Source organism: Montipora foliosa, chromosome 3 (assembly GCF_036669935.1).
Source record: "Montipora foliosa isolate CH-2021 chromosome 3, ASM3666993v2, whole genome shotgun sequence".
In the NCBI taxonomy this organism is placed as follows: domain Eukaryota; kingdom Metazoa; phylum Cnidaria; class Anthozoa; order Scleractinia; family Acroporidae; genus Montipora; species Montipora foliosa.
The window spans coordinates 17,194,687-17,221,186 of record NC_090871.1 but is presented as its reverse complement, the minus strand read 5'-3'; the positions used below and the strand labels follow the sequence as shown (position 1 = coordinate 17,221,186).

At 41.2% G+C, this 26,500-nt stretch overlaps 2 protein-coding genes and 1 non-coding gene across 6 annotated transcripts in view; all 3 read right to left on the bottom strand.

The window, feature by feature from the left end:
• LOC137996932 (uncharacterized) overlaps window positions 1-26,500 on the bottom strand; it is a 74,132-nt gene that overhangs the window by 47,420 nt on the left and 212 nt on the right. For 2 of the 4 annotated variants that reach the window (XM_068842578.1, XM_068842577.1), the window contains exons 2-6: window positions 7,748-7,914; window positions 3,035-3,165; window positions 1,052-1,133; window positions 894-947; window positions 715-795 (exon numbers count right to left, since the gene is read on the bottom strand). In XM_068842578.1, coding sequence (XP_068698679.1) covers window positions 715-795; window positions 894-947; window positions 1,052-1,133; window positions 3,035-3,165; window positions 7,748-7,864 — 465 coding nt within the window. In that variant the 5' untranslated portion in view covers window positions 7,865-7,914. Of the gene's footprint in view, window positions 1-714; window positions 796-893; window positions 948-1,051; window positions 1,134-3,034; window positions 3,166-7,747; window positions 8,008-10,314; window positions 10,861-26,500 lie in introns of those variants that run through there. The other 2 variants (XM_068842579.1, XM_068842576.1) reach the window with 2 other exon arrangements.
• LOC137995331 (craniofacial development protein 2-like) lies at window positions 16,017-17,202 on the bottom strand. Its single transcript, XM_068840904.1, has 2 exons — window positions 17,053-17,202; window positions 16,017-16,943 (listed from the first exon to the last, which is right to left on the bottom strand). Exons 1-2 carry the CDS (start codon window positions 17,200-17,202, stop codon window positions 16,017-16,019), a joined length of 1,077 nt encoding a protein of 358 aa, XP_068697005.1.
• Window positions 19,540-19,662, bottom strand: LOC137998207 (U5 spliceosomal RNA). Its single transcript, XR_011122772.1, has one exon. It is a non-coding gene; the product is annotated as a U5 spliceosomal RNA (small nuclear RNA).

Genomic DNA, 26,500 nt, shown 5'->3' with positions numbered 1-26,500 from the left:
CTCATGTCAAGGACTGTGCCATTGTATGAGGTGCTAAAAAAAAAATTAATACGTAGTGGCTCCGCCCTGAAGTCTGACCCTTTTACACCATTTTTGGCAGAAAAGATACCCACTTTGTATACCTTCAATTGGAAAATAGTACCTCTTTCACAAACCTACTTAACAACACTGCATCCCCTTTCTAGCCCATAGCATAAAGTTAATGAACTGGCGGTGGCGCTCTGGAGGAGGGATAAATGTCCTGCTTATTGTCACATTCAAAGCCAACAAAACTCAAGGGACTGAAATCAAGCGTACCTTGACTAAGCAGGGCATTCAAGTTGTACTAAAAGATGGTGTCAAAAAGATGAAGTAAATGATAAAGTCGAAAGTGTGCCAGGTTGCTCTAACTGGCCTGTCTTGTGAATACATCGCTAAAACAGGAAGTCTTCTTATCAGTTTAATGCTGCGTTCAATTAATTAAAATAGTACAGTCATAAGGTACGTGTGTTCAAAATATTTTAATGAAAGGCCCTTTTAAATATCTAAATGACAGATTTCGATACCCTTTCATATACTTTGACTCGTGAAATCCCTACCCTTTCATGTACCTAAAGGGTAAAAAAGGTACACCTTTCGGGCGGAGCCTCCTCATACAGGCCATTATAGGGAGTATCACCCCCTTCCCGCCCCCGGGTCTGCACTACAGGCCAGATATACGTTCCACGTGAATACCTGTCTAATGAGAGGTTGGCTCTCCATGGCAGTTTTCCCAATTTCACTGTTATCAAATGGCACATCCCTCCAGCCTAAAACCTAACAATGAACAATATGATAGAAACACAAAAGGACATTAACATATTATTTTGAATTGTCCTCAACCAGGTACCAATGCTAGCAAGACAAGAACTTACTTCTATGTTGCACTCCTTTGCTAACTCTGAAAACATATTTTCACATACTTTGGCCTAACATGGAAGGAACAGAAAACTTGATAAGACCCATCGATCTCTCGAAATGTTACAGCACTGATCCTGCAAATAACAACACAAAGATAAACAAGTTTACGTACCTTGTTTGGATCTGTGTCAATGAAGAATATCCCGGTTGCATAATCACCTGCTGCAGGTAGCTTGAATCCTAATTTATTTTCTCTGAAATGATGACGGCACACAGAGATGCGATTATGTCAACTTTATCTTAACCCAGTTACTAGGGGTGCAGGGGTGGCGCAGTGGTGAGAGCACTCGTCTCCCACCAATGTGGCTCGGGTTCGATTCCCAGACTCGGCGTCATATGTGGGTTGAGTTTGTTGGTTCTCTACTCTGCACCGAAAGGTTTTCTCCGGGTACTCCAGTTTCCCTTCTCCTCAAAAACCAACATTTGACTTGATCTGCATTAATTGTTAATTTCAATTTACAGTGTTCCAAATTAGTGCTCCAGCGCTAGAACGACTAGACACTTAAATAAAGTTCCTTTCCTTTCCTTGCCTCAGGCACCCCAGTAGACAAGTAAAATCACCTTGCGTTAGACAGCGTAAAATCAGTTAAGTTTCACTCCCAGGAGTGAATGGAGGGGACATAGTTTTCAACATAGTTTTTGACAGCAGGTACAAAATGTAGGTCTCAGATCACAAGTCATTGTTTCAGCAATATAGAAAGTGTCCTAAACATCCATTAAAGGCCTACATGTAATGTTAGCATTTGTAAACGGTTCCGGTTGTTTTCTGTATTGATAAAATAATGACACGAGACCTGAGACCTGTGTTTTGTACCTGCCCAGTTTTTGACTGGTTAAAGGCCCACATTTGCCCAAAAGTCATTGCGCACTGTGACTGAATTTCATGTAACACGAAATTACCTAAGTATCTGACATGTTGTTTCCCATGTGATTCGCCTGAGTGCCTTTAGCCAATCACATCATGTATTTGGACAAGTCGTCATTTGAAAAACAAAAACAAAGTGGCCTGCGATTGAAGTTTTTTCTCCAGGCCCCAGTCGTTGAAGGGGTTGATAGCACTATCCAGCTGATAAACACTCCCGAAACCAATATTGAGTTATCCAGTGGATAGCGCTATCCACCCTTCTAACAACTGGGACCATGCAGATACGTACCCAAGTACCATCTCGCTTACCCCTCTCACCAAAAGCCACTTTTCAAACAAACGACCCCAATGACTTTTGGGTGAAGGTGGGCCTTTAACTTAATCCATTCACTCCCGGGCACCCCTGGGGATGCCCCCATTTGACGAGTGAAATCGTCTGGAATTAGACAGTAAAATACGTTAAGTCTCACTCCCAGAAGTCAATGGGCTGAACAACCACACAAATGTCCTAAGAATGTTGCATGTCCACTGAAATTGTATTTGCTGCAATATTAGTAACCCAAAGTTCAGCTTTGATGGGCCATTCACAATCAGGTCATCATGTGACCTTTTAACTTATAAAGCCGGAGCTTCAAGTCAATCAATATATTATTCTCCATGTTACCAGTTTGTCACAAATAGCTTATTCATGTTCTTTCCAGTATTCCCCTACCATTACTGATTGATCATGTCATGTTATTCACACATCCAGTTTTATTACTCAAGGGATTGGACTAATATTTTTTGTTGTCACTAGCATTTACCCCCTTGTCCTCATGCTTACAACCACCACTCTCAACAACAGTATTGCCATCATCATCGATCTGGTCACCATATTTCTACCACCTGTCATAATTACTACCACTACTGTAATAATCAGTATTATCATCATCAATACTGAAACTATCACCATGATATTGCAATAATAATCATTGCCACCACCACCAATATTGTCATCATCACTGTCACACCCACAATGGAAGGTCATCAGCGACATCATCACAACATTCTCATGAATGACTGTCTGTCATTTCAGGGCCAAGCTGCTTAAAGAACAAGGTTAGGCTTACGTAGCAAGGTGTAGTTATTCAAGTGACACTTCATTCTGGAGGAAAACTAATACCCTTCTAACAACTAAGCCCAGCACTGAAAAGTCTCCTTGCCTCAGTACAGCTGCAGTAAGATACTCACTGTATAACTCGTTGGTAGAATGCATGGGGAACTCCAGTCATAACCCCAGCTCCATCTCCACAATTCTCTTCGCATCCAACAGCTCCTCTGTGTTTCATTCTCTCCAGCACTGTGAGTGCTTCTGACAAAACCTACAAAAAAATCATTATCCCTAATTATATAGATGCATATGGATTTCAATACGCATCACAAAGTGTCCCTTGCAAGCTCTTTTCCCCAACTGCAACACCACTGTGACTCGCGCCTCCGAATATAGACAATTTAAGTCACAAAGTGTCCCCCAAATACTGCTCCTCAAATAACGATAAGCAGTTGCATTTACCCTAAGCCAGGGCAAGAAACTTTCTTTTCAATTCACTTGTCCCTTGGGACAAGTACAATGTGTATTTTGCTTGTCCGAACCACAAAACTACTTGTCCAAAAATAGACAACCACAACAATACTAAAGGGTAATATATAAACTTCATATTTCATTTTAGCTCTTCTGCCACGCTGGTTGAAACTTTCTTATGCACTTCGTTTCATACTTTTTCTTGTTATCTTCGCTTTTTTTCTTTTTGGAATGAACATCATTTGCTATTACATGTACCATCATCTGCATCATGTGTTTCCGTTGCTGACCTCTTTAAAAAGCTAGTAAGTGTCAACTGAGACAAAGACATGACACTTGAGGAAAAGCGCTGAAACTCGCTGAGACGTGACTGACAAGCACGTGCGATATCGTGAGCCTGCTATAATTTTGTACAGCAGGACTCACATGGAATTTAATGGCGGCACCTTGCACGACGAAATCAAACACACAACGTAAATAAAATGATATTTTATTTTACTTTCTGTAAGAGCTACTTATTTTTTAGAGCACTTAAGTTATTAATTATGGAAAAAATATTTTATTATATATCCAAAGAAAACAGATAAGTATAGTTTCTTGACTTTTTTTAAGTTGGACCTCTACAACTCAGTCCTCCATTCGGACAACTGGGATCACGTTTTTCCTTGTCCGAACACAAAAGTTACCCGTCCCAGATGTTCGGACGGCCCAAGTTTCCTGCCTTGCCTAAGCTAAAAATAATGCTAACCTTTACCCTTACCTTATTGTTAGAACTAGGTAGCAAAGGCTTAGACTGCATGCCTCAGTTCTGAACAACATTGTGTTGGGGAGCTATACGGGAAAGGGGTTTAATTGGTCTTGATCTTACCTAATTATTGGAAGCCCATGATTAAGGGATTGTGAGATTTGAGTCATTTTCATACTGAAGGCAGTACCCTGAGAGATGAAATTACTGCAGGTTGAAGGCTTAGATTGAACCTAATTGATGATATTTTTATAAAGAGATCCCAAAACCCAGTGGAAAAGTAATTTTGGTAAAACTGTTTTCAGTTCTAGTATGTTAAAGGTGACTTCGAGCACCAACAGCCTGTAAGTACATAATTGCTTAGTCACTGAGATCTCTTGAATGTGTAAGCTCAGAGGACTACACATACAATACACTGGACAGGTATAATTTAATAAAATCCTTGAAATAAATGAAGAATGTAGCCATAATTCACTTAATTCTGTTTTATTATTTTTTACGCATTTATTGAGTTCCAATCTCAATATTTTTCTGGTTTTAAAACATTTAGGTAAATTAATCTAATATAAGGGATGTTCCATCAAAGACTGCTAGCCATGTTTCAGTTTTCTCTTTCATGCCACCACATTTTAGGAGATACAGTGTACCTACTGTACAGCATCTGTTTTGATACTAACTCAGTCAAACAACAGTGAAAGATGTTTGTCAAATGATTGCAAACTGGAAATTACCGGTATAACAGCCATGTCCAGGGTTGTAGGCAGTTATCTCTTATTTTAAAGAAGAGGGATAATAAGGGATAATTTAGTTTGCTACTCATCCTTTCTTGTAGTCTTAGGGACAAAGTTTGAGTGCAGATTTCTTTTGCATATATTTCTGATTTTGTTTCTGTCATTTGCTAGTATTTCTGCACATTATTTTAGGGATACAATGTAGCTACATTTTTCAACATGCCCTAGATGGTGATGACAATATTATGACAGCCCTGATAATTTACCAAAAACTTTATGGAAAGACAGAACTACAGAAACCTTCACGACAATGTAAAAAACATGATAACAATAAATTATAGGAGTTTAGAAAGTACATTATTTTGTACGGCCAGTCTTGAAGCTGATGGCCAATATGTCAGCATTCAATATTGTTATATTTCCTTAGAATGGAAATTATTTGATGGAATTGAAAAAAAAAAACATATTCATTATTAATTACATTTTTCAAACATTGGTCCTTTTTGACCAATTAAGTTATGAAATTAATGTTAGGAACTGATGACGACTGTTAGCTAAGAATAACTTTGACCTTCAAGAGTACCTGACTTTCATAATTTATGGTGTTTATGGCTACACGTATTTTAGCACAAAACACTTTGGTCAAATTCTGAAAAGATGTATTAGTCAAAAATTGCATAATTGCATAAGAGCGAGAGAACCCAAACTTTCTTCAGTTTCTTCAGATGATAGAAAGCAATGTTACTGAAGATTGCAGTTTTATGTAAATTCAACACAGGTTACCAATAGACGGTTGGCGTCCGATCCTGTGAATAACTGTTTGAAGTGAACGTACTTAAACAAAAAGGAAATTAATAACAAATGCAATAGCTAAAATTAAGTAAATCCCATTACTAAAGAAGTTCCAACCTTCTGTATTTCAAGGCATTTTTTGCCAGAAATCTAGCAACAGCATTCATCTTTCTTTTCTTTAAAGCATACTCCATTAAAAAAAAGTGGATTGCAACTTCACAAAACTAGACTAAGTGCCTTTTTAGGTTCAATTCTTGATTAACAGGCCAAAGTGGTAAAAAAGATAAACAATCATGCAGAGAGAAATGTTATTGCAACATCTGAAATAAGTAGCAGTACTCCAGCAGAGAGAAAATTCTATCTGTAGCAGACCAGTAAAATAACTGAGAAAAACACTCTTTTCAACAAGCTTGACAGAGGTACAGCTATTCTCAATGATTCTCAATGACAGAGAATTAAATTAATGTACTTAATATTCTTGAGAGCTCAAAAATGAACCCAACATGACAAACTCTCCTTTAGCTACAGTACATAATGAATATTTTTAATTCTGTGTTTTCTTAAAGTTAATTTTATCAGAAATTTGCTTGACAGCTTGATCCGCAATACTTTTTAAATATTTATATATTAAGGCGTGGATCCTGTTTTGGCATTGCTCCCAACACTACACTTTTAATAGTAGCTCCCCTCATGTTTTTTGTGAAATCTCTACTGAAAACCAAATAATGAAGTTCCAGGATTAAAACTCTGACATGCTCAAAAAACCCTAACCTTGTACTGTTAAATTTCCATCGTGAAGGTACCTCTGATAACCAAACTTAAACATCACAACAAGTTTTGCAGTCAAATTCTCTAATAAAGAGTACAGCCCTAAAAACAGCTTCAGACAAAACACTTTCATACAGAAAGTTTCAAGGTACATGAATATTTTAAGACATAATTCTATTTCCATCTAAAGCTTTAAATTTCATTTTTCAAAATGTTATATGATCACTGAGGCAAAGGGAGGGTGAAAAGCAACACAAGAGGGTGCGGTTTTTTGTTTATTGGTTGTGTGCCAAGGCATGTTGTAAAAAAAAAACAACACAAGCTGGGTGGTGGTTTTTTTTTATGAAAATGTTTGAATTATTTACAGGGAAAAACCCTGAGAGAATGCCAAAACTTAATCCACAACAAGACCACACAAACTTAAGAACACAATCAGCATTCACAGTCTTAAAATATTGATGGAAAAATGTACAAAACTGCTGATAAAAAAAGCGTGAAAACTAAAGCCTCAATCATGCCAGAAATCAAGCCAAAAAATATTTTCATACATTTTAATTTGCATCTTTCTGGTGGAAAACGGCTACAAGTCTTTCGGAAAATTTTTAAAACAAACAATTTTTTGCGGGTTTTTCTTTGCAGGATACGCACACGTGACAAGCGTGGTAAAAATTAATTAAATTAAATTAATGGCGTTGTGAAAATGCCTCGCAGTTAACAATCATTCGATTGTCTGAAGTTACTACCGAAAATATTTGTACGGCGAACAATGCCTGGCGAGATTGTATGCTGAAATTTATTATGTAACTCCTCTTTTTTTCTGGAATCCAAAAGAAGCAATTGCTCTAGACGTCGTGGAAAAACAACTTTTGAGATCAAGCTAAGTAAGCTTAATATTTAATGATGTGAACGAAAAAGTGCCTCTACATTGCGTAAAACACTAAAAGCAAACGATTCGAGTAAATAGTCTTCGTAGAGAAATTCCAAAACTGCGAAGAAAGGAAAAAGGGAATTGAATGCGTGCTCTTTGTACATGTACGTACAGTAAGCGGACAGGAATCTCTTGTTACCAGGCTGCAAAAAGACTTAAGAAATGATTAAATGCTTATTTTAACTGTCGCTTGATCAGGTCGATCACGTTGGAACGCGAAAAATGAATTAAGGATCGGCGCGCGTTGAAAACACGCACAGCGCGGCCTCAATCACTCATGCAAAAACAATCTTATATGCCCTCGTTCGCTTTTAATAGAACGAATGCACATTTCTTGAACTCGAGAATCGTAACCATCTTTCGTGTAATATAATTACCAGACAAATGGCTGAACGAAGTTAATCAAAAAATCACTCACCCGGTTGCTTTTTTCTCCATCGATCTTAGCCACAAAACCAACACCGCATGCTTCTTTTTCGAGGCCCGGCGAGTAAAGGCCTTGTTTCGGTGGGTAGCTGTGCTTAGAAAGCACCATCTTGTTCCACTTTACTTGTCAGTATACCGTTGTTTAGACTTTCCACGATGCTGTGTCGTTAAAAAGTAAAATTACAAAGTTACGGGAAGGTACAGGTCGTGCAAGTCATGTTTTTGTTTCTAAGTTGTATGGACTTTGGCGCTAAAGCACGTGATACCAGTAATACAATGCCATGTGCAGGTCCTCAATAGGTCGATAGGAGGAAAATCATGACTCTGGAATAAGAACTAAGGAAATCGAACTATGAGCCGTAGTGTTGGCAAAAAGTGAAAGAGACAAAAAACAATGAAAAATCTCTTATCATAGGGTACTTCTCTAATATTACTGCTTGGTCGATAATTATGGCTAAAATGAAAGAAATGACAGCATATCAACAAGTTTTCGCTTAGTTGGCGAAGAGAGTTGCACTTTTAGTAAGCCCGAAGTTTCCGTTTTTGCTAAGAGCGCAACTTAAATAATGATACTGTTTACGGTATTCTACTTCCAAAAAAAATTAAAATCAGTTAATTTACCACATACTTTTTACAACATATGCTCGTTGATATCGAAAATGAGTGGGAGACCTCGATAAAACCGTAGGGCCTTTCCTACGTACGAGGCCTCTTTAGAGTCGGCTAGTCTGAAAGATTTGAACATTGTCATAAATTCTTGTCTTCATAAAGCTTCATCCCATTTCATTCGTTCAGCAGAGCTATTGCTCTAAGCTGTAAATAAACGCGGTGAGAAATACAACCTCATGGCCCAGCTACCGAAATCAACTTTACCTGGTACTATATAAAATGTCTCTGCCTAAATCACTGAAAGGAAAAAATATTTCAATGCATTGAAAAGAAAGACGAGAAAAGTTGTTTCACTGTGAGTTCATTTCTTTTCTCTGCTTTCAGTTTAATTTTCATCAGGGTTGTAAATGTCGCATTTTAGTATTCCTAGGATCCAAATGCACTCCCTTCCTAATTTTCTCTCCGCGTGCCATACGCGTTCTGTCAGTTGCACCAATTTATTCTGCAGAGCATTTCTTTGTAGCATTCTGGCACAAACACAAAATGACGATGTAGAAATTGTTGCCCATTAGCGGGAGGAAAACAAACTTCTTTGTTTATAGTGTAACAAAAATTGGTACGAAAACGTGACTTTCTAAGGATATTTCGCTGAGTAATAACACCGGTTTGGGTTTTTCGCAACATAACGATCCCCAAGGACCTGAAGGACTACGGAAATTACATCTTCCGGAATAGAACCAGGTTAGTAACCCTGATTCCTGGTGTGCAAGAATACAAGACAATTATAAAGGAAGTGAGGAGCAGTTGCTCTCGGGCCTCTCTATGTCACCTGTACACAGCTTGCTCTGCGCACTGTTTCATGACATAGTGCAAACATAGTCGAGTGATTGTGTTACGGAACTGTCAGTTACCGACCAACTGTTAAAGGTGAGAGAATTCAGGAGAAGAAGAATTTTCAGAAGAAGAATGTTTCAGCAGAAGAAGAAGTTTCAGAAGAATGACAAAATGAAAAACTGAATGAACAAACAAAAGGAATGAAAAACATTTTCAAAAATGGATTTGAAAAAAGAGTTTTTCTTTCGAATTTTACGTGACGTGTTAACATGCCCTGTCGTTAAGGATCAAGAAGTTTGGACGAAAATCCTTCTGGTAGACGTTGTATCGAATTGATGACCTGATCGGCGTAATTTGCACAATATCGGACAATACAGACGGACGGGGAGGACCACGCCGATAGGAGACTATTGTTTTGTGTTGTGACGCGTGTTTCCCTTCTGTCGTGACAGTCGGTTCACGCTGGAACGTATTATGTCACTCAATAGATTTATATCTTTTTGAAATAGTGATTGTTTTCTGATTGAATAAAGCTCAAAGATCTTTGCCAGAAAGTATGATAAGAAAGAATCGAGGAGAACTGAGAAGTTTTTTTTTTCCTGGAAGGCAGCCCATGAGACTTTTTATGTGTGAAGAATTGTGGTAAAACAAATTCATTAGTTGAAACTTGTCTCGTAAGAATTCTACTAGAATGAGTTCTCGTCAAACTATGACAAGATTAAATTTGAATTTTTAGGCTTTTGTGAGGAAATTGGGTGGCTTCACGTATTCTGTGATTATTTCCGGCATGTAAAGTACGTAAAATATCGCAATAGTCTCGTGTCTGTAAAGATTGTACAACTTAATACTTCCGGATGCCACACAAGCCGCTGTGCAGCAGCGGGATATTGTTATCGCGTTACATAGAATTTATCGCGGGATTACTTAAACACGCGCGCGCGAGTAAATCGGTGGTTCCTGGCGATGACCAAAATAAAAGCGGACTCTGGGGACAAGAAAGGAATCGATTCTCGCTTTGCGCAAAAAAGTCACAATATGGAGCAAGCAACCATCTATTTACATTTACATCATGTTACATGGCGCAGAGCGGCTATTGTTTGTAGGACATATACTTGCCTTCTGGCATAAATAATTACTCTTGTCTCACTTGAACTCCCATGTGGGCTCTAAATGGACTCCACGGTTGTTTGCGGTTAGTCTCTTACAAATGCAAATCTACAAGAAAATTGCTGGGACTTTCGAATACCCATTGGAATAACTCCGCGATAATCGATATTCCGCTAGCTACGTTGACACAAGAAAAGATGATGCCATGTGGACTTTCGCTCGGCAATACCCGACAGAATCACCACAAACAAAACTGAGTACCGCAAAGTGTGCCCCGTGATCGCCACAGTTGGTCTTCCCACTTTTCCCCGCACATTGCATCTAATTATCACTGCTTTCTTGATTTTATTCCGAGTAAATCACACAACCACCTTTTAATATAATAAACCGATTTGGAAAACTAGAAACCGCAAAACGTGCCAAGTTTTCATCACGTGTGATGGAACGTTTTTTATCATAAAGTAAATTTACACGTTCCGATTAAACTTCAATTCGCGCGAAAAAGCTATCCGATCAGGAAGCTTTAAGCCGGAAAGGCGAATTTGATGAGTTAAATCGTCATCTTCAAAAAATGTAAATACATCTGAATTTTTACGTGATGCAGTTCGGAAATTTTGCACGTAGTTATATTGTGGGTGTTATAAGAATTAGTTCCGTCATGCCGCACTTGTTAAACATCTCGAAGGAGTCTGTTTAATTAGTAGAAATCGGTTAGGAAACCAAACACATGTTAATACAAGTGCGTTGTTGTCGATTTATCAGATTTATGATTGGTCTTTAGCCTCCTTAACGAGTGAAAAAGAATACATGTATGATTGCACGATTCTTTTCATTTCACAAGTCTTATGCAGGCTATACAGTATTTCGAAATTCTGTAAGATTTCTCAGTCCTAAGGAACTTGTAACAACATATTTGGAAAACAAATCGAGTGCAAATAAGCTTGCATTCAGCTCAGTATGAGAAAAACTCCGTTGGGATATCAAATAACTATCTGCACACAGTAAAGGCCCGGCCAGTTATGGGAAAAGAATAAAACATTTCCCAGTTCAAAGGTGTTCAATACACTGCTTGTAAAGGAAGCTGAAACAGGGTAAAAACTCAAAGGGAAGATATTATGGAGAAGAACAGGCGATTTCGTTTAAATTAAAGAACAGGTTGATGAAAAACAGCTCTTACATAATCATACGCTTCATTAGCCACTTAAGAGTATACTGCAGCATTTTGCGCAATTTTCGCTTAAATATGGTGCACACTTCTCTCGTGTTTCAAATCATGTTAGCTTCCAAACGCACGCCATAGAATAAGTGTTAAGCCAATTTTCAATTACTTAGCATCGAACCATTTCCCGTTCGAGAAACAGCCAGCATAACAGACTGTAGTAGGCATCCTTCGGTCTCGAGAGACAATGGTATGCGCTATGTAGTCATTGGGTCTGCTGAGAGCAGCGTCTCGAATGATGTTCGGGAATATCCACACTCCAAAATTAAACACTCGAAACTTGGACTGTATACGTATATCCTTCTTTATTCCCAACAATGATCCACGTTCGCTCACACCGTACATACATTCCAACTAACAACAACTCTCCTTCTTTTGTTTGGCATTTAAAGGTATAAGATATATATTGTTCGCATATGATAAGTACGTGTCATATTCTTATCTCCTAAAAACACATCGCGCACGTTACGTTCAAAAGCAATTAACTTGTCAATTCCAAATACATCCTTATCTCTTTAAAATTGAAATACACGCGATCAAAGTTTCTGTCATCTTTACAATACTAATACCGGCTAAGTTAAGAGTAGGGAACGTTTTGTTGCGTTACGTAACACGGTATATTTCCCAACAAATGGCTCAGCGGCCCGATCCTTGAATGACAGTCTCTGCCGCAGCGGACACACACAAATTCGGAGTCAAGGATGTCCGCTGGGTTCTCCTGCCTCGCTTTCCTCCTTTCTCTCCTTTCCTTCAGCTGTGAGATCCTCTTCTCTTCGCCCGTGCTGACCCCACTACTCACAGCGTAGCGCCAGCCACCGCGATCAAGTGCAAGCGCCTTCCAGCTCGATGTGTCAATGCCTGTGAGTTTCAGGTCACGCTTGCAGACATCCCTGAAGCGCAGTGCTAGCCGACCTATTGGGCGGCACCCTGTAGCCAACTCACCGTACAAGAGGTCCTTTAGTATACGGCCGCCTCCATGCGACGTACATGACCGAGCCAACGGAGTCGACGCTTGCAAAGCACGAGATGCATGCTAAGAGAACCTGCCTTCTCCAGCACAGCAACATTGGTGACTTTGTCTTGCCATGTGATGCCCATGATCCGTCGCAAGCAGCGCGGATGGAAGCTTTCCAGGCGGTTCTCCTGTCTAGCGTACGGTCGTCGAAGACTCGCTGCCGTACAGAAACGTACTGAGGACGCATGCCTGGCATACCTTGATTTTGGTATTTAAGGTCAGCTGAATGTTTTCCCACACCTTTTTACCCCAACTAGACAAAACGGCGGCAGCCTTGGCGATGCGCTTATCGATTTTTGAGTCGAGAGACAAATTGCTGGACACAGTAGAGCCAGGTAGGTGAAATCGGTGACCTCAAGTACCTCGCTTTTGATGCTGATAGTTGGATGAGCCGGGACGCTCTGGCCCATGACATTAGTTTTCTTGATGCCAATTGTCAGGCCGAATTCCTCGCAAGCACAGGCAAACCTGTTGATAAGGTGTTGAAGTCCTTCCTCGGTGTGCGCGATCAGGGCCACGTCGTCAGCTAACAGCAGGGAGCTTACGAAACGACGACGCCGACGGCAACGACGACGCTACAAAACAATAGGTTTAGTGAGCAAAAACAATGGCTCTGCACGCTCTGCACGTGCGTTTTACAGTTTGGTACATTTCTTTGCCGTCATCTCCTAAATGACGACGTGAAATGACCAAATTCAAGGTTCTGTGGAGGACGTTAGCACATGACGATGAATTTTCAGTTCTCTCTCTACGCTTCCAACCCACTCATACCAGTTTAATTCCTGGACAGTTACTACACATTTTTAACGCGAAACTACATGAAATAGTTTCGTAGTGATACGAATAACGCGAACTTGTATTTTTAAATGAAGTCCTCGTAGCCGTCGTCGTCCTCGTTTCGTAAGCTCCCTATTAGGGACCTTAAGCAAGAACGACGACGACGGCTACGAGAACGTTGCCTAAAAATATTATTTCCCGTTACTGTAATAATTTTACGATTACTCCATGTCGTTCGGCTTGGAAAGTGTGACTGCGCAATCCAAGAATAAAATTGATGAGAACGGTGTGGATATTTAAAGTGAAAATTGAAAATTCGTCGTCATGTGCTCTCGTCCTCCACATGACCTCAAATTTGATCATTTCACGTCGTAGTCAAGACGAGAACGGCAAAGAAATGTATCAAAACGTGAAACGCACGTGCAGGGCGTGCAAAGCTATTGTTTTTGCCTACTGAATATGCAAATTTGTTGCGTTCTCGTAGCCGTCGTCGTCGTCCTTGCTTAAGGTCCCTATTATTTCTCTGAGGACGACAGTCGGGACAGACTGAACAGTTTCCCGTCACTCCTGGTGTGCAGGTAGACCCCCTCCTCGGAGTGCTGAAAAGCAAAGTTCAGCAATAGCGAGAGGATGCGAAACAGAGTCGGCGCAAGGACGCAACCTTGTTTTACAAAATATTTTAAGCAAGAGCCGATACAACGTAGATTTGATTTTAGTGGTGTACTATATTTCGGCTGGCCAAACCAGCCTTCTTCAGGTACAATGAGAGTTTACATGGAATTGCTTCTATGTACATATATATATAGTAAATCGATGCTGACGAAATACTGGAAAAATGTGATAAAACATGGCAGTTACGGAAATCACTCAGAATAATAAACTGAAATCTACTGAATACGTTTCTTCGCGGATATTAAGACCGTTGGGATCAATTGTCCTGCCTTTTAAAATTAAAAAAGCTTCCCTGGCCTTACGGATCGAGTCTCTGTTAGAAAATTATTTTCGATAGGAATTAATTGCATGTCCTTAGAGATGTTGTGGGGAGAGGAGAGGAAATGTTCTGCGACTGTAGTAGGTTTGGATTTGGTGTTAGCGTTATCTAAAGTGCGGCGGTGTTCATAAAAACGGTCTTTCAAACGTCGTTTAGTTTCTCCTATGTACTGTAGATGGCATCTGTTGCATTGAATCATGTAGATAAGGTTTTTAGTTTCGCAAGTTATGTGGAAATTAATGGAGCGCGTTTCGCCAGTAGAGAAGAATGTGTAGTTGGTTAGTCCATGGAAAATGTAAGGCAGTTTTTGCCACAGCGAAAAGAACCGGAAGGAAGTGCGGAATTAGAATGAGTTACATTAGGGAACAGTTTAGCTGTTACCAGCAGGTCTCCTAGGTTAGGGGAGCGCCTGAAAGCCACAACAGGTAGATGTAGGAAAGCATTTTTGCAGCGGTCAGAAGAAAGAAGTAGATTGTAATGTTTTTTTATTATGTTGAAGATGGAAGGAAGTGAATTAATTTCTATCGAAAAAATATTTATATGTACACAATTCCATGTAAACTCTCATTGTACCTGAAGAAGGCTGGTTTGGCCAGCCGAAATATAGTACACCACTAAAATCAAATCTACGTTGTATCGGCTCTTGCTTAAAATATTTAGTTTCTCAACTTGTAACTACGCCGATCAGATCAAGCCACTGATCCAACGTACACCGACAGGAAGATTGTCCACGGTTGCTTGCTTCAAAACTCTTGTTTTACACCATTCATAATCTTGAAGGGCTCTGACGAGGCGCCGTTGTAGCTCACTGTGCCCTGCATGCCGTCATTGAAGGAATTGAAGGAAGCAATGATGTTAAGTAGCCTAGGGGGGATGGGGGGGGGGGGAGGGGCAGCCGATCTTCTTCAGGAGCTTGAACAGGCCACTCCTGCTCACAAGGTCAAAAGCCTTGGTAAGATCGATGAAGGCGATGTAGAGTGGCATCTGCTGTTCACGGCATTTCTCTTGCAGTTATCGATGGAGAAAATCATATCGACCGTGGAACGCTCCGCCCTAAAGCCACATTGAGACTCAGGAAAAACGTGGCTGGCAAGGACTTGCAGGCGAGACATTACTACACGGGCAAAAAGCTTGCCTACGACAATCAGCAAAGATATGCCCCGGTAGTTGTTACAATCACTGCGGTCGCCCTTGCATTTGTACAGCGTGACGATCTTGAAGTCGCGCATATCCAGAGGTACCTTCTCTTCGCTCCAGCAAAGGCACAGGAGTTCATGACGTGGTTGCAAAAGGGCTGACTTGCCGCATGTGATGATTTCAGGGGGTATGCCATCTTCACCCGGTGCTTTGCCGCTTGCCAACGCACCAATAGTTTTGCAAAGTTCTTCCATGGTCGTCTCGGCGTCAAGTTCCTCCAGTACGGGAAGATCCTCGATGGCATCAAGTGCGTCTTGAGAGACTGTGTTTATTCTGGAGTAAAGGTCAAGGTAGTGTTCGACCCATCTTTCTGGCTGTTTGACCTGGGCTGTGATGGCTTCTCCTGTTTTGGATTTTAAGGGCATCAAGTTCCTCCAGTACGGGAAGATCCTCGATAGCATCAAGTGCGTCTTGAGAGACTGTGTTTATTCTGGAGTAAGGGTCAAGGTAGTGTTCGACCCATCTTTCTGGCTGTTTGACCTGGGCTATGATGACTTCTCCTGTTTTGGATTTTAAGGGCGCAGTTTTCTTGACTGGCTTGCCTGTTGCTTGCTTGATGCCCGCATACTTGTCCCTGATTCCCTGATATTACCGGTGAGAGAGGCTTGCAGGATTCTCTCTGAGAGTTGAAGCCAGTAGTTTGTACTTTCTTGCCAAGTACGTAAAGAGCTCCATCTGTCCTCGGCACTCTGCTCATGGTGGTACATCAGAGATTCTTCAAGACTCTCTGCAAACTTCTGTATCTTGTCTGAGTAGGCAGTCTTGCTGGTGTTGATACGTGGCTGACCTTTCTTCTTGGAGTAATATACCAGAGAGTGATCAATGTTGCAATCGGCGCTGTGATAAGATCTCGTGTTGCAGACATTGTTGAGTGAGGCACACCTGGTGATAACCAAGTCCGGCTGGTGCCAATGTTTTGACCTAGGATGTCTCCATGATACCTTGTGGTATGCTTTATTCTGAAAAAAGGTGTTCGTCTCGCACAGGTTGTGGTAACAGCAGAGCTCAAGAAGTGTCTGATCATTGTCGTTCATTTTTCCTATGCCGTGATGTCCCAGGACACTTGGCCATGACTCTCGGTCTGCACCCACCCTTGCATTAAAGTCACCCAGGAGGAGAATATGATCTGACGATGGGACCATGCCGATAACAGTATCCAGGGACTCGTAGAACTGATCTTTCACTTCGGGTGGAGATTGTAGAGTTGGTGCATAGACACAGACCAGGCGAACGGTGCCTTCTTCTTTTGACGGTCGTAGTGTGAGGATTCTTGCTGTGCCATTATATGGAACCTGGATCATGCAAAGCAGCGTGTTCTTCACAGCAAAACCCACTCCATGCTCACTGGCCCCCTCGCTGCTCTTTCCTTGCCAGAAGAAGGTGTAATTTTCTTCCTTCAGGGATCCACTGTCAGGAAGACGCGTCTCCTGTAGGGCTAGCTGCGATGTTGACGTTCAGTCTTAGCAGTTCGCGGTCTATAATAGCTGTCTTGTAGGCGTCATCAACTGCTTTTAGGTCCTCGGTCAATCCAGTTCGCATGGTTCTTACATTCCAACTTGCTATTCGAAGAATTGGAGTCTTTGTTTCATTCTTGCTGTATTTTCCTGGTGCAGGGTTTAACGATCCATATGTCGAGTTGATGAGCTTTAAGCTCCAGGCACCCACTGAAGCAGGCGGATCGTGGCGAGTCAGCACCATACTTGCTGGGGGCTGCCCAGCTTAAGGCGGAAGATAGCTGACCAGTGGGATACGATGATCCCTCCCACCGTCGAAGACAACCCGTAGTGTCCAACTCTACGCCAATCGAGCGCGGACTTATAACTCGGAACTGCTGTCTTCCGTGTTGTGCTTTCACCGTGAGGGGAGACTGGAGTGGCAACTCTCCAGGGCGCAAGCCTGGGCGACGGTATATGGAGACCTTGTGCTGCCCAGACAACAGGGTACCCCTCTCGGTCGCACCGACGAGTTCCAGGGGAATGCAACGCATTACACTTGGAGCCGGATTGCCTGCAGGAACTGCCGGATGGTAACCGAATTGACGACCAACCGCGTTCGGGGCTCCAAACCGGATTTTCTGTCTGGGTTTACTCCCCTAGCCTTTTCCTTCCCGCAAGGAAACCTATTGGGTGTTATATCAGACTTGCCCTTGTCCTAGATGGATGGCCTGTCAAGGCTGTCGAGCTCCATCTACCCACCAAGTGCATGTCGGCCGGTTCGCGCAGGAGTTCAGTTTTCTTTTCTTTTGAAAGAGTCCTAAGTGTGACAGATGGTCCTCACCTACCCTTCCCTTTAAACTGACGGCGTGTCCATTCCAATTTCTCTCGGACGGGTTGATTTTTCCTTCACTTCCGACATTTTGGTTATCCCATTCCCATTAAAACCATTCTTTTCATTAAGCATTTATTGCGTTAGAAAGCGTACCTTTGTTATAATTTGTAGGGGTGAACATTCACTAGAACCCAATCAAAACAGTTGAGTGATAAAGCTACCGCCCAAATATTTTCGATCATATGTTTCATTTTTATCTCGTCTACGTTCAACCATACCATATTACAGGATTTTTGTTTTACTAATTTAGCTGGTTGGGGTTTGTGTATTGGGGCCGTGTATTGAGGTCGAGAATTGTGCATTGCTTTTCTTGTCACCTCGTGCCACGCTTTCGTCTGCAGCTCGGGTATAAGATTTGGCGCACTTCGCCAGTCTTTTTTCTTTTTTTGTTCTTAATTTTAAAATCCATTCGAGGTCCCGGTTACGACAATGACGTTTTGCGCATAGCAGGAATTCTTTTGAAGAAGCTGAAACGTTTGACACCGAAAAAAGAAAACCATATGGGGTGTTCTTGTGGAAAAGAATATGTTCCAATAGAAACATAACTGTATACGTTCTCCCCCAAATGATCCTATATATTATAGGGTGTGTATCACGGTAGTGCAGTCCATTTTTGTGGTAGTGCACTTTATAAGTGCACTACACACTATGTCACCGGCTTTGTAAGAGTGAGCGAGCGAGCGAGTGTAAGACCGTGGTGGTAGTGCGTGCATAACTCACGAACATAAACAGGTCTCCTGGAAGCGAGCTGGAGTTTCAACAAAATGAGCTCCAAAATCATACATGAATTTGTGACGCCGATGAATAATAAGGCAGCTCCTATTTCCAAAACGATGGAATTGCCCGGTGATAAATAACATCGTCTGGGAGAGTGAATTTTTGACTTTGAAGAAACAATGGTCAACAGCCTCAACAGTTGGGGTATTGTGATCTTTGTGGTGAATTCGCACATTTCTTGTCAATCTTTAAAACAATTGAAAGAAAAAAAAAACAAAAACAAAAACCCGGTGTCTTGCCATCATTTTGACACATATGTATCCTTTGTTTCGCGAGTAAATATGCGAGGTAACTTGATCACGGCGCCCGCGGAATTGGATGTCACTTTCGATTTTGCGATGTACTTGTGCAGCCAAAAGTTCAATAGAAAAATGAACGTAGCAAAAACCTCCTAAAATGTTTTTCGCTGATGGTAACTTTTTATATTCTCGGTTCAAAATTTAAGTTGTTTTCATGTCGCAAATTTTGTTGGTGATGGCAAAATATTTTATTCTCGATTGACACTTCTTCTTCTCTTCCTAAAAGAATGTGTATCAATATTTATTTACTTTTGGATCAATATTTGTTTTGCATAAAGCAAGCGAACAAAATCTGTAACTTGCTTAGTTCTCATTCACAGTCAATCGTTGACTTTGTTTCCCACAATGCTTAGTTCGCATTGACAGTCAGTCGTTGACTTTGTTTCCCACCATGCTCTATTTGTCTTATTTAAATGGGAGATGGGAGACCCGCCACAAGGCAGGACAATGAAAAATTAATACATTAAATCGGATAGTAAGGTGTAATGCTGCCGTGGGAAGAATAAGATACAATTTGCTGGGAAACGGGCGAAAAGAACAAGTGAAAAATCAGGGCCCTAGGTCCTACTATCACTTCATGTCTTTGTAAAAATCGATGCCTATGACTTTGCAGAGCCCGCAGACCATCGGGACTCATTGTCCAGTAAGGACCTCGAAAAATTAAAATCTTTAAACTCATTCCATTGCCCTTTTCCACGGAGATCTTAAGTAAAAGGCGAAAGATTAATTCGTGTGAGAAGGAGAACCAGAGCATGCAGTTGTGAGTTTGCAACTGCAGGTAGGGTTCAAAGTTTTACAGGAATCCATTCGGGTAGCGATGGTGCCTTTGGAAATAAGTTGTAGTCGTGTGCGCATTCATAGAGTGTTTTTCAATTGGGGTTCGAAAGTAATGAGTGAATTGCTTTGGTTTATGATTACTTCACTCAGTGATTGGTTCAAAGTTCTCGCACCATTTTTCAACCAATCAGAAGTGAAACCAAAACCAATCGTGGCTCGTGCGTGCACATTTTCCCACGCTTTGTGTCGGCTACGTGTGATTACTTCGAGTTTTGATTGGTTTACTGGATTGTCTCCGTCCTTTTTGATTGGCCGAAGTAATTACTTTGGTTTTGGTTTTACGACACCCAATTGAAAACTGCTCTATCTGTGGTTTCTTGGTAATCATTGGTCATGGCTGAAAAGACACAATTCACGGCTATACTTTTTTTTCTAATCAGAAATCCATAACTGAATGAAAACGGCTAATCAAAGAGAATGGAACGCCCCCTTCGTCCTTCATTTCTGAATCAGCGATCTTACAGAATCCATCAAGAGAGTTTTGAGTAACCACAACGTGAAATTGTGGATATTCAATCCTAAGGATCCCTCGCGTACTCACGGTGCAACCAACTGATGCCATTTACTCTATTCCTTCTGCACAACTGATGACTGCTGTGATCGCACATCAGACAGAACAAACGTCAGTTTGGTAGGTGTTTTTAAGAGCATCAAAAGGTGGTTTTTCTTTAAAGAAAGTAAAACTCGGCTTTGTCAGAGCATGCTTGCCAAACTAACCTCACAATTGCGTGGGGATGATTCCAGAATTATCACCACCAATCGACGGTATCATCAACGTTGTTTGTAATCTTGGCTTTGAACAGTGATGATGGTGGACTTTTACCTGACACCTTTTTGCATCTTACTACTGGGTTTCCCAATCTCTACCCAAGAGCTCTTCTCTTGACTGAGGGAGAGAAGAGCTCTAGGGAACCCTTCTCATTGGTTTTCGTGACGGACAAACAAAAGCGTCTCTAATTGGTGCATTCATGTTAGCACGAGGAGTGAGTAGGCGCCGTAAGGTTCAAATGGTCAATTTTTGGCTATAAGAACCCTACGGCGCATGTTCTCCTAGATAGAGTTTTCCAGAGCCTTGAGTCGATTCGAGGCTTTGGTGACGAGAATACTGGGTTGCCATATGGCAATCCAGTCGAAAAACGAGCAGAATTTCTCTGTTTTTTTTTCCTCTATCAGAAATGTCTGTCAGGGTCTTTTCTGTCACTCCCCTGCTTAGTATTGTCTTTGTGCCTAGTGTCTTGAAAAAATCATTTTGTGATTTATAATGTCAAAAGCTTTTCTTAGATCCAGAAATGCTGCTATTTTGATCTGCTTATTATGTATTGCCCACTTCCACAAATCTGTTAGAGAATGGAGTGCTGTAACACACGACTCAGGAATACTTCTGACGAGCATATTGCTCTTTACTAATGAGGCTAATGTTCTAAAGCAAATGTTTGCAATTTTTTCTGATACCTTAGACAAGCATGGGAGAACAGATATTGGGCGAAAATTATCACATGAACTGGTGTTCTTGACTTTTGGCACAGCTGTGACCTCAGCCATTTTCCATGACCGTCTGAACAAACACCTTCCTGAAAGGACTGGTTAAATAAATAACTTAAACTTGGTGCAACCTTGAGGGCTCTAGCGAGAATATCATTTGCACCTGTGGCTTTGGTGTGATTTGAGGTAGTCAGGGCTTGGTATACTTCGTTGTTTTTCAAGGGCCTGAATTTAAATGAAGTCATGTGATAATTGCTACTTATGGATTCACCCTTTTTTTTTATAGTGAATTGGTTGGCATAGAGCAGTTTTCCATTGAGTGTCGTAAAACCAAAACCAAAGTAATTACTTTGGCCAATCAAAAGGTCGGAGAAAATCCAGTAAACCAATCAAAACTCGAAGCAATTACACGTAGCCGACACAAAGCGCGGGAAAATGTGCACGCGCGAGCCACGATTGGTTTTGGTTTCACTTCTGATTGGTTGAATAAATGGCGCGAGAACTTTGAACCAATCACTGAGTGAAGTAATCATAAACCAAAGTAATTATCTAATTACTTTCGACACTCAATTGAAAACCACTCTATTAAGCGGAAGACTCATGTAATAATTTTGGATCACCCCTGATGAAGGCGCAAGAAAGCAGTGTCGAAACGTTGAGTCTTTGAATTGTACCTTTTTGAGCTACAATCAAAATTTTCCAAACCAGAATAGCATCAAACTATGCACGTCTGATTTTCAAATATAATAATATTGTAAAGTAACAATCCCAGATACTACAGTTCAACCGCGTCAATAACAATAGAAAAGTCGTAGTTTTTAATCTGATGCTTTCAAATACCCGGGACATGATATGGTGACATGACCGTGACAGACCACAGTCCAACTAGAACCTTACAGCAAGACTTTGTACGATCATCTGTTTGTGTTCTTGGAGAAGAAACGGTTGGAGATCGGCTGGTATTCGGCATAAATGTGGCTCGAACAAAGGAAAAGTGACCTTGATGCAGAATGGGTTGACATGGTAGTACACATTTGAAATATCAGGTGACGTTTGTTGCTGACCTGCCTTGTAATATTGCCGGTGAAGTCTTGTAGTTAGCACAATCCATCAGGCGGATCGGGTATAGTTCGGTCTGGCTTCAAGGAGTAGCCACAGCCATAACATCGTGTAACCTTGCTGTCCAGAAACGCAAGTCTGGCGAAAACTAAGATTCCTGGTGTAGGCTTTGGAAGCTGAGGGTACGTGGGCGGTATGTTCTCTTTTATTTGCTTGGGTTCATGTTGTTGAGAAGGATAATTATAGATGGGATGCGATGATTCTAGGACGTTGAAACCATGACTAGGCTGGATCGGAGCATAGGGCGCGTTGAAAGGACAAAATGTGATATTTTGGTCAGAGGTGAAAGTTCCGGGTGCAGGTGGGCATGATGCTACCGCACTGGACACGGACGCAAATGAAGGCTGCCACACCTGATTACAAAGAAGAGGTCTTGCCTCTTTGCCGTTTGGTCGGACATTCCAGGAACAGATGGATTTGAAGAGATCGTATAGCTTAATGGCGCTAATGCAGGCTGTAAGACCCGGCGGCGAACAATTTGTCTTCCCTCATTCAATGTTTTATTGTTGCCACCTTTTCGTTTTCTTGTTCCACCTTTTTGACCTGCGTTCTTTGGCATATTCACATTTGCAATTGCTGAGAGATTAGGTGAGCGCCTCTTGCCTTTAAACCAGTTCAGGAACTCTTTAAGGATACCCAATTTTCTCCGCTGCAGCTAACGTGTGTGAGCACATACTGTATGTGGCCCAGTTAGCGCATCCTTTATCGCACTGTACTTTGACTGTTTTATGGTAAACTTGAACAGAATGAGGGTCACGCGATGATCGGTTGTGGACCATTACGCGGAGAGGGGCAGATCGGTCACTCCCTTCATCTGACGGCACTTTCCACAATGCTGATTGGTCATGGACTGCCTTGACAGCCTTGCTAAACATCCCCTCGAGCACTGGGAAGGGAATGTCAATGATGTGAGAGTTCTCCACAGTAATGGATAAACATTTCTTCGTGGCGAGTCCTTCTTCTCCTGTCACTCCATGTCTTAGAGGATCGGACATTGACCTCGAGAAGAATTTGTTCTTGAGGGAGTTCTTCTGTTGTTCAGTCATCCTGTAGAAGTTCTTCTCTTCGACGACAAGGAATAAGAAATCATTGGTCAGGTTGTACTCTCGTCCGATGACCGCCAGAAACTGCTCTTCGTTTTTTCTCTTTACTTCTGTTCTTCTTCGTTCTATCGCATGGAGAAGCCCATCTGCCTTCTTTGCGAACTTGGAGTCTTCTTCGGCTTTAACTAAGCGATTCATACATTCGCTTGCATTTTGTGTATAGACCTTTGGGTGGAAACCAAGGCCGCACATTGAGGGAATGTCGGCTGTTGCACTTTCGCGGATAATTTCTGCTTTTTTTTTGATGAAATAGCTGGTAAACTTGTGGCCAAAACTTTTTAAATCGTTTGTAACTGGCGCATATCAACCCCTTTTGTAGCTAAAACGTCAAACAGGGATTTTTTCGCTCGCTAAACCGTCGAAATAAAATAGCATAAAAACAAATGGACAGCCAAATTTTTAAACTTGGCTCGGCATTAAGTCTTGTGCTGTCGCCTCTAATAAATTTTTTTTTTCTAAACTCCGTTACCGTTTAAAAACAAAATCTTTAAAGAAATGAAGTCCGCGTTTTACAAGTCCGCGTTTTACAAGTCCGCGTTTTACAAGTCCGCGTTTTACTAGTCCTCGTTTTACTAGTCCGCGTTTACTAGTCCAGTCCTGTCCAGTCCAGTCCAGTCCAGTCTTCACAGTACAGTATGCCGTTCAAAGTTATTTCTCACACGAGCAATTAGGATGCGGGGTTTTCATTGGTTAAGCCATGCGTGATAACCCCTAGGGAGACGTTGTAATTGAAAATATAAACATCTTCCAGATGCAAAACAAACGAACTTGTGAACTAAAGGATAAACATAAAGTACACGAAACGAATGAAAGAATTAAGAAATTTTTACATCTCAGTGATATTGGCTTAAAGCGATTGAAACGTTAAAATTGTTGCAAAATCCACGTTATCTCTGTCTTTGTTAATTGTAGCCATGCGTGTTAAAATAAATTGAGTTATTGGGTAATTACTCGGTGATTTCGTTCGGTGCAGCAAAATGGACAATAGAATTACGCTGATTTCTTTGCCTAAAAGCAACTCACTTAACGACATTATACTTTTCCAACAACAACAACAACAACAACAACAACAACAACAAGGATTCAAACAGGGCAACCAAAGCGATGGGAGCAGTGTTGGGGTTTCAGTGTGAAAGTACGAACAGGTACGAACACTCTTTATTTTATCCTTATCACTCGTTTTTCATTATTAATATTTTATTTTACTCTCAGTCTGCATTTTATCCCTGGTCTGCAGTCTGCATTTTACCACCGTTCTGCAGTCTGCAGTCTGCGTTTTACACTGACCGGATTCACTGTATGTTCTTCCTCAACCTATAATCGACAGCCTCACTTGCGCAACACATCCTCGAGACGCCTTTTATCTTTAAAAGAGACATTTTTGAACCAAGGCAGGTGAAAAAATAAGGAAAATAAATTGAACAAGTTTTAAGTTTCCTTTATTGTAATGTGCACTGCCTTAGCTTGATGATGCCAGCACCATGCTCCAGAATAACAAGGTCAACTCCATTTTACAGTTTACATTTCCTCAGACTTAAATGCTTGATCAGGGTGAGTGTGCGGATTATAGCACAGCGTACTAGGAGTGGGTAAGTTGTTGGTTATCGCAAATTGTGGATAATTCTGGTTTCTGGTTTCCGGTTTCCGGTTTCCGGATTCCGGCTATATGCTTGATCAGGGTGAGTGTGCGGATTATAGCACAGCGTACTAGGAGTGGGTAAGTTGTTGTAGTTATCGCAAATTGTGGATAATTCTGGTTTCTGGTTTCCGGTTTCCGGTTTCCGGATTCCGGCTATTAGTGTTGCGCTTGGAAGCACAAGGAATGCAAACTAATTTGAGCATGTGACTAGTAGACATTGAAACGTAATTCACGGATGTATACAAGAGATGGACCCCTGGTCCATGAAATTAACTTATATTTGAAAAGCGGGTTATAAAAGAATCCCTTTGGAGCCACCGAAAAGGTGGCGTACTGCCTGTAAAACAAGCGCAATTGCTTAGATCAGTAGCCCATATGAGCGAACAACAGCCCTATAAAACCACTAATGAAACTCCTGCGGATCCCGATGGCCAATCAAAAGAAACTAACTTGACGTCTTAGCGTCACCTAACCGAAAATGTCATTGTCTTTTTACAGAAAAGGTAGTCTAAAAATAGATCGTACATGGGCTCCTAATCTAGAAACATATCGTGACTCAGTATAGGAGTTGTTCGCTCCTTGTCATGGACTCCTACTAAAATTTTCCAGATAAGAGCGAGGATTGGCACTTCTCCCTTTCGACTGAAGATTTTTCCACAGGAGTGGGAAATATTTTGTGGTTGATTTACCTACCGCTTTGATTACCGCATTTATAGATAAGTATAGATCATAGCTCGCTTTTCAGTTCTACTCAACGTACCTAAGACCTCTTGAGATCAAGACACGTTGGAAACTAGAAGACAAGTTAGAGCGAAACCTCTAGGAAATCAAGACCCGTGAACGTTGGTAAGCATCAATTTACTTTGTTTAAGGTTATAAGGTTACGAGATTTTTGTGATTCATACGTTACAAGTTTCGGTAGATCTACAATTGTAGATTTACAAGTTCCTTTCGATATCACGTGCTTTAGTTCCTTGATCATTTTAGCTGTGAAATACGAATATTTAGGTGATTTCTTAACGTAATTATTTCAGTTGACCGCTTCGATAAGAGCCCTGAGGCCACAAGAATAGGAATACGAAGGAACAATTAAAGAAAGAATCGTAAACTTATATCAGCTTGGTGTCTTCGACTGCGCGTGTAACAACCCGGGAGCGAGGTTTTCATTTCTAACTTGAGCGAAACCATTACACGTGGACCTCGGGTCCATGTTTTGCCGTATACGTCCGTAATTCACTGTCTCGCAAATACTGTAAACTGAGTGAACTGGGAAAACATAGGAATGTCAAGAATACGAAAACTGAATATTTTCAATATTCTTCAGCTTTTGCTTACAATTCTTATTCTTGTAATGCTTCCAGGCGTATGGTCGCATGCGTGAAGTGTACTTTACTACTACGTTTCACTTCTGC